This window comes from Scleropages formosus, chromosome 9, assembly GCF_900964775.1.
Source record: "Scleropages formosus chromosome 9, fSclFor1.1, whole genome shotgun sequence".
NCBI lineage: Eukaryota > Metazoa > Chordata > Actinopteri > Osteoglossiformes > Osteoglossidae > Scleropages > Scleropages formosus.
The window spans coordinates 14,557,553-14,565,775 of NC_041814.1; the positions used below are offsets into that span (position 1 = coordinate 14,557,553).

At 37.7% G+C, this 8,223-nt stretch overlaps 1 protein-coding gene across 1 annotated transcript; it reads right to left on the minus strand.

Annotated features, from left to right (window-relative positions):
- Positions 1 to 2,159: 2,159 nt before the first annotated feature.
- Positions 2,160 to 6,719, minus strand: LOC114911302 (tetraspanin-1-like). Its single transcript, XM_029254975.1, has 5 exons — positions 5,989 to 6,719; positions 3,633 to 3,731; positions 3,203 to 3,346; positions 2,899 to 2,982; positions 2,160 to 2,538 (listed from the first exon to the last, which is right to left on the minus strand). Exons 1-5 carry the CDS (start codon positions 6,142 to 6,144, stop codon positions 2,479 to 2,481), a joined length of 543 nt encoding a protein of 180 aa, XP_029110808.1. The 5' UTR covers positions 6,145 to 6,719; the 3' UTR covers positions 2,160 to 2,478.
- Between the last annotated feature and the right edge of the window lie 1,504 nt (positions 6,720 to 8,223).

Genomic DNA, 8,223 nt, shown 5'->3' on the forward strand with positions numbered 1-8,223 from the left:
ACCTCCATTAGCTCTAGTTTACACTCATTGTGCTCTGACATTAAAAGTAAATCCATACTTACTTTTGGGTTTCTTTATTTATCAAGTACTTCATAAAAATGGAAAAATATACAATTCATACATATAGAATATATATTAATATATAATCTATGACAAATATATATCTAATATATTAATATAATTTTAATACATAAGTTTTAAAACCTGACACAGTATTCTGTATTGAAAGCTCATGGCATGCTATTGTTTTGACAAAGAAAGGGTTTTATGGAACAGTTCATGCATCCATCATTAATACAATATCCCATCACGTGGAAAATGAAAATGATATCTGAGAATGAACTAGCAAAGAATTTTCATTGTGTATTTTTTAATTTAGTCTTTTAAGTGATCCACCCTCTTCTAAAAAGAGGACAAGATTTAATTTAACTAAGTGAAAACAGCAATAATTACATTTGAATATGCACTTGAGATTGGAGAAAACAGCACAGGATTTGTCACCACAATTTGTACCAGCCTTAATATGGTTTTAAAGATAAATAAAAATGAATTGACATGCCATGCACACACAGCCCTTAGGATGATGCCAGACATGAAGGACTTGTAAAGAAAAACCAACATTAGAAAAGGTGGAAATGATAATCCCTATGGCAATCACTGAATATTAGGAGAAGGATTTGCAAAACATTCTTTACATTACATAAAATGTGGAATTATGCATACATCCATTTGAAATTCCCCTTCATCAAACATTTGTTGCCAAATAAATAAGTCCTTATGTTAAAATGGCTTTTTAAAATTAAATTGCACAATGGAAGCTTATTATTTTGCATTCTTATAGCCTGTATGCTGTAAGCGTTACCAAGGCTGGCTGGCTGGACTGCTCAGTTGGTTCCAGTTGAACTTCTCACTTTGACGAGTACAACAACATCCCCCAGAGATACATATAGTCTGAGCTCTCCGGGACTAGTCTCCAGGCTTGTCACTTTTACTGAACGCTGTATGTTCTTAGAGATGCTCACAATTTTTGTCTCTTCCAATGACAATGATACTTCAGATGAAATGTCTTATTGCAGTCATCCTGAATTTGTACCATATTTTTTAGTGACCACGAAGTCAGTACTAGTCAGTTTTCTTTGTTTCGTTTGTTTTGTTCCCTGGATTCTTCTGATGTGTCCAGCTTGTCAGTTGAAACCAGCAGAAATGGAAGAGGGCAGTATCGATCGTGAATGTAATTTTTTTTTAAAACTTTGCTCTAGTGATCGAGAAGAATTAATTGATCTGCAATCTTTGTGAGGTTTTCCTGGCTTTGTTACTTTTGTGAGATTTTTTCCAGATTTTCCACTGAATGGAGTGTAAATTACAGTGAAGGAGTAGTCAGTTCAGATCCATAATTGGGAACTTGGTGCCATATGGTTCTTTCAAAAAGCATTGGAACTTTTGACCCTTCAGACCCTCCGCTTTGCAATAATTGGCATCATTCTGCCATGGACTGGAGGGATTAAGTCTTGCAGTGTATCTTGGGATATGTCATTAGAGTGAGTATGCCTTTTTCTGTCAGAAAGGTCTTGTAGATGTTGGATTTCAGGATTCTCCATCTTAACAAGAGCTCCTGGAATGGTGGTTGTAAAACAACCCCAAGAAACTGCAAATATCTTCAAGCTTGGTTACCACTGCATGGTTACATTAAGATATAGAAAACTGAAAACGAAACTTACAAATGCCTCTCCCAAAACTAAGATCTCTGTCCAGCTGAATGTTTGTGGTTTATATTGTTGATTACAGTTTACAAACAAAAGCCAACACTGTGAAATAGAGCACAGGAAATAACCCCCTTGGTGTCACAGTACACTACAGGAGGTATTGATTTAGAATATATTAAATACAGCGATTTGAATAAATCTGACCCATGTGTTTTCTATACTTTAATCAATTATTTATTACAAATATAGCCAACTTTACTGCATATTCTGGTTTTACCAATAACATATATCTATTTTTTATATGGTACATTATAAAATCTATACATTTTGATTTTGTGTGTTTTTGAGCACATGTATGGAATACATATAGGGTACTTTTTATAACATACAGTATTGAACGTAGAAAAGATTTTGTCAACTTCTACAAAGAAATAAAAATACAGATAATGCCAAAAATTCCCAGATGAAACGGCTGTTTGGCACTTTGAAAAATTTAGTAAAATTGTTAAAAATGCTGAGCAAAATACTATAGTTATTCTCTATTGAAATTGCTCAGCCACAACAGAAGAATTAGACTTTCAGATACAGTGATCAATTATGATTAACTGTGCATCCTTGAGAGGCATTCTAAGGCAAAAAATCTGTGAAATACTCTGTTACTCTAGATTATTTCAAAATGGAATAATCCAGTATTTTTTTCAGTTATCTGGAAAAGAAGAAGAAATCTGCTTCTGCATATAACCTGAGGATGGAAACTGTCCTGTTGAGAATTCCTTTAGCGGATATTTTTGTCCAGGTCACAGTATAAGTACATGGAGACAAACATAGCCGTCAGCTAAAGTGAAGAGGGAAAAAAACAGACTGAATTAACATAAATACTGTATATAACTGACTGTTATACTTTTTTGGAAAGATTTTAGTCACATACCTGCTTACTTAGTCAAACTGACTGTGATTACAAACAGTATGACCAAAATAGCTTTATAATTGATTTTTTTTTATTTTTTGGAAAATGTAAGATAAGCATTACTGCCTTTTAGAGCTATTAAATATTGATTTGTGTATTTTTTTGTTGACTTCAAAAACCAACATATTAAATATCATTATAAACCTGAGAACATATTATAATAAACTGTGACAAATGTGAATTAACTGTTTTTCACAAAATGTGGATAGAATCTCTATTGACTGTTACCTCAAGAATAGATATGCCAGCAGCTATTCCCCCAATAAGGCCTGCATTATTCTCCAGGATGGACAGCAGTTGATAAAAACACCCCTGTGAAAAGTAGGTTATAGAAACACTGTTAAAACATGTTCTTGTAGTGCTCAGAAAAATGTCATGTTAGAGTGAGGATTCCAGCTCAGACACTTCTTTTGTACACTTGTAAGGATTTCATCTGAATCCTTACATACCAGACTAAATGTTATTGACCATAATATTGTTGGTCATCAAGCAGACCTGATCGCTGAGCCCTGTGGGTTTTTGCTACCCTCACCTTGACGGTGCTGTTCGCTGCATCATTCAGGCTGCAGTCCAAGGTGTTATCCGTGCAACAAGTTGGAGGGTATGTTTTACCATTCTGAGTGTAGTACAGAGAGTCTGTGAAGTCTGTATAGTTGGTGAAACCGCAGCATTTCAACTGAAAAATCATAGAAGGACAAGTAATGAAATTAATAGCTCATTGACGGAATCTTCTACCTTCTGAAATCCCTGGTTTTTTGCACTTACGTTATCTTGAGTTCATGACAGCAGTGTTTAATTTGTGTTACCTTTGCTGTTTGGTGTAAAGAGCTCATCTATTTTTTATTTTTTTATCCCGCCCTCTGTCTCTTCTCTTAATTTGTAGACGTGTGCACTGTAACGTCTTTTCTTCTGTTATTATGAAATTTCTTCTATGCAACGGAGAAAGTAGTCACCAGCCGTACCTCCGTCATGGTGATGTTCCATATCTCTGTAACGGCTGGGTCGCTGCCGTACTGCCCTTTCAGCGCTGGAATTGCCCATGCCCTCAGGATGCTCTCCGTCTGGGGGGTCCAAGTGCACAAGTGAGCCTTAGGTCTGAATGTGACAGCTCATTGTTCTGGCACAAGCGGAGATGAAAACGATTCCAGGGTCTCCGTCATGCACTGAACACATGAATTTGTTATCTAGACAAACAACACCTGCTCTCCTGAACACTTCAATAAACCCTTGCAAACATCTATGGATTAAAATGCACTGTTCTCCAGTCAGAAGCAAAGAAAGCTTTTGGGATATTAATATGTGACAACATTGTGCAATTCCTAAAAATGTTATATGAAACATTGTGTAATATGTACCAGTTCCGTATTTTTTATAAAAATCCTGTCTCCATTATGTACGCCTGTTTATGTCTGTCGTTCTATTCAGCTGTGGTACGTTACTGAGGTGTTTTACATGCAACGGTAGTCGTGCCATATAACATGATTTTTGAGACTCTTATTTCGGTTCGGCCCACTTCAGATAATCAGTGATTTAGTCACTCAGTATGTACAGTAGACTGTACACTTTCATTAATTTGCACAGATCACTCTGTGATACGCAAAGGCTGCATGCAGGAGCCTTGTGCAGGAATGGGGACGCCGAACCGTTTAACGTCCCCCAAGAGAAGTGGGCGAGAGGTACTCATCGGAGGCGTTATTAGGCATGTGCTCGTTCATCGCTGTCATAAGCTGCCACCCCTGAGTGTTTCCCTACATGGAGGGATTAAAGAAGAGCATAATTGTCCAGCATGTTTATTGTGTTACATAAGAGAGGGGTATCAAGGGTGTCAAACCTCTAGCACTTCAAAGGGGAATGTACTGTGTACAGAAACCAAATGAAATCAAAGAACATTAGTCCACGTTTGAACTAGCTCAGAGTCACATTTTATATATATTTATTTATAGAATCACTACACCTTTATTATACTTACATACATCAGGTATGGATTCCATTGTGAGACAGCAATTAAGACACATTTGACATATGGTAAGTTTTTGAACATTTTTGCCCTGTTACTAAATTTGAGTTTTAGATTTTGATTATAATTTAGCTTTCCTTACTTCTGATTGTTAACATAACTTATATTTATTGTTTTTTGTTTTTTACATCTAACATTTATCTGACCTCTAATGCATGATTCCTGTACATTGAATAACGGTCAGATTTTGTATATGTTATAGTAACGGTGCAGTCATTGCTGTTGGAAAGGTGGTTGGATGGATAGTTTAAAATTATGAGAAGAAATAGGAGTAAGCAAAGAAACAACCTACATTAAGTGGCTGTATGCAAAACATTTTTTTTTTCGGTAGTAATAGCAATATGTATCCATAAACATTTATAGCCTCAGCTACCAATAACCATAAAGTAGTAAATCAGTCAGATCCGTTCTGACTTGTTTTGTGAGTGGTAAAAATGAGGGTTAGTTACACGGGATCCTCCAAGGACAATACACAGTACGAGGAATCCTCCAAGAACAGTTACTGCAATCAGCGTTCGCCATTTACACGGCGCTGTCAGGACCAGGTAGTACCCAGAGGGAGCTAGGCTGAATAGCGCATACTCTACAGCCAGCTTCTGGATGGATTCTGCACATTAAAGCCTTTATTGTCAGAGCATCGTGTGATCACATCAGCTTGTCTCTGCAGTTTTAGTGTATTCACAGCGGCCAAGATGGCTTTCTGGGTTCTCCGATGAATTCGTTAATTGGAGCGGGTTTCATTTTCTTTATTTTTTCCACGACTTCCTTTACCTTCTTTGCATAGCTGATATGAAACGCTGTAATTATTACACATTCTACAAAATGGGAAAACATATATATGTAAATAGCCTGCTTTGCATATAAAATGCTTTAACTCCAGTATTCTAATATAATAAATTGCACAAAGTGAAAACTGTCTCATATAGCCTGAGGCAATCTATGAGTCATTAAGTCCATGAATGTATTGAACCAGGGATAAACCTTGGTAATTTAATGATGCCTGGAATATGATGGGAATTTACATGGTGATAAAATGGAAGGAGAATGAAAAGGAGTGAGAAGAGAGGAGATGGTATTGTGGAAAAACTTACGAGTGAAGAATAAGCCAGCGCCATGATTCCAACCCCGACTTCGGCAATGAAAATGAGCAGGAGTATAACAAAGAACTGTGGTATGAAACAAAGGAAAGCAATCGTTCAACCGCAGCACAGGACGAAATGAAATCTGCCATTCTTGTCCGTGAATAGGCTGTGATGGGGGTTCGGATTTTTATGCTGTTGCTGTTTTTTCTGGGACCTCACCGCGAGCATCAAGCACTTGCTGTTCCTCTGGGCCCCGCAGCAGCCCAGAAAGCCCAAGAGGATGAGCACCGCGCCGAGAGCAATGCAGAAGAAGCTCACGTTGGAAAACTGTGTGGCCTGCGAGGAGAAGGGCCCCAGCACCTTCAGGAAGGACATCCTGTCCACACTTACCCAGATCCCCACGCCCAGCAGGGCGGTACCACCGAGCTGCCGTGGGGAAAGAGGAAAAGTCACGGGAGGGGAACACACTGAAATGTCACGCAGTTTCACAGAGGCCACAGTTCATGTGTTGCATACAATAAGTATCACTGGTATTTGATCCTTTCATTTTGCATAGCTCTTTGTGCTCCGACAACAAAAAAAAAAATGCTCAGATTAGTGTATTTTCAACACCCAGGAAAAACGGTTCTTATAACAAGTAATTTCTTCCGTTTAGATCAACCTCGTTTAGCACGAATGTTGTTTTTCCCCTCTTTGTGTGGAAAAAGAAGGGCGGAAAAAAAGCTGCAGGTATCCCGTTTCTTCTCAGATACTGGCCGTGAAGTCTGTGAAAGGAGGGGCGTTGACGAAAACAGAAACTGGTGTCCACTTTCACAGTTGGACCATTTCAACTTCTGACGTTTTCATCCGGTCAGGTGACCTATTCGTGTTCCCAAGTATTGTCCTATGCCAACTATATTCTGTTAAAAAAACATTTCCTGTATTTCACCTCAGACAGAAATTCAGAAGCATATCCGAAATGTATACTGTAATATGTCGTAAATGTATTTTCACTCTTTATTTTGCTGAGATGTACGTCGCTTTGGAGAAAAGCATCTGCTAAATGAATAAATGTAAATTTTCTAGGTCTTAAATGGTATGCTGTGATGATGTGTTGCTTGTTGCATTATAATAAAAAAAAAAAATTAAAGGCTGAAAGCAGTCTCTGAAAACAAATGCTTGCCGTCATGAGCAATTTATGAGGGTAGAAATGCACAGTGAACACTACAGCCATGAATCATGAAAGCTGTGTTTTTGTGGGTGTTTGCGACCTTCACCGAAGCATCACGCACACATAAATACCATAGGCAAAGGGGGCCTGGATGTTTTCCTTTGCACTTAACAATCAACACCTCTTGCCTAATAAGACAAGACAATCATACAATTATATTGCCCACAAGTATAATTATACCAACATTTATACTTGACTGACATCATTAATGCTGGCAATTTCCTGCTTCAGCTCAGCCTTATACAACTTTGATGAATTGTCACTTATGGGGCATGTTGTTAAAAAAAGGGAAACACCTTGACATTTTAGATGGAAATCATATTATGGCTGAACAATGCAAAACAATGTCTAGGCAAAGCAAAACTTATAGGATGAGCAGTATATCAGGGGTGGGGGTGGGTCTGGAGAATCCTAGCAGAAGCTTTGAGAGAAAGGGGGTATAAAACAACAATGCTATAGAAAGTTGTTTTATTGTAATTAAATGGCTTGAAAGAAAAACAAGGTCATGTAGATCAAAATTAGGATCAGAAATGTACACAGTCACTGTGGTATTTTTGACTTTTACTATAAAGCTCTTAATAATGTTTGATTTAAATAGTGGTGATAGAGGACTTAATTTGTCACGTTCTGTAAAATTATCTGTCAAAAGTCAGTACGTGTACTATATTCATGAAAAGAAGCTTGCGAGAAGATGTGAATGGATATTTTCACGGGAACTATTCATATCTAGTTAATTTCTTAGGGTTCTACAGAAGTGCCCCTTGGGGGAATGAAACCAGTAAAAGGAGGTTAGAGGTAACAATTCATGTGATGCGCTTAACCTCCATGCTTCTTATTGAACAAGAATGCCAATAGCAACTGGTGAGCCTTTCTTTCAATATAACGTTACCGTGTGCACAAACTTAAGTTATGACGCGAGTGATCAAAATGACTTAAAAAAACCAAAACTAGATTTTTCCTCCACCACTGGGATTGCGAACAGGGTGATCCTTGCATAAATACTAACAAGCTGCGATTGCAGTGGATGTAATCTCGCCGCTGCTCCCTTCTTTCTGTTTCATAAAGATTCTTAATGATGCGCCGCTGGCAAAAGAATAATTCGACCAGTAAAAGGATTTATGATTGTAGTGATGAAAACCTTTGTATGCGAGAGACTGTAAGAATAGACCACATCATCTGACTTTCAGTTCCACAGCTTCCACCTCCAAGGAAGTTAAAACAATTTACTACGATTTCCAAACGGT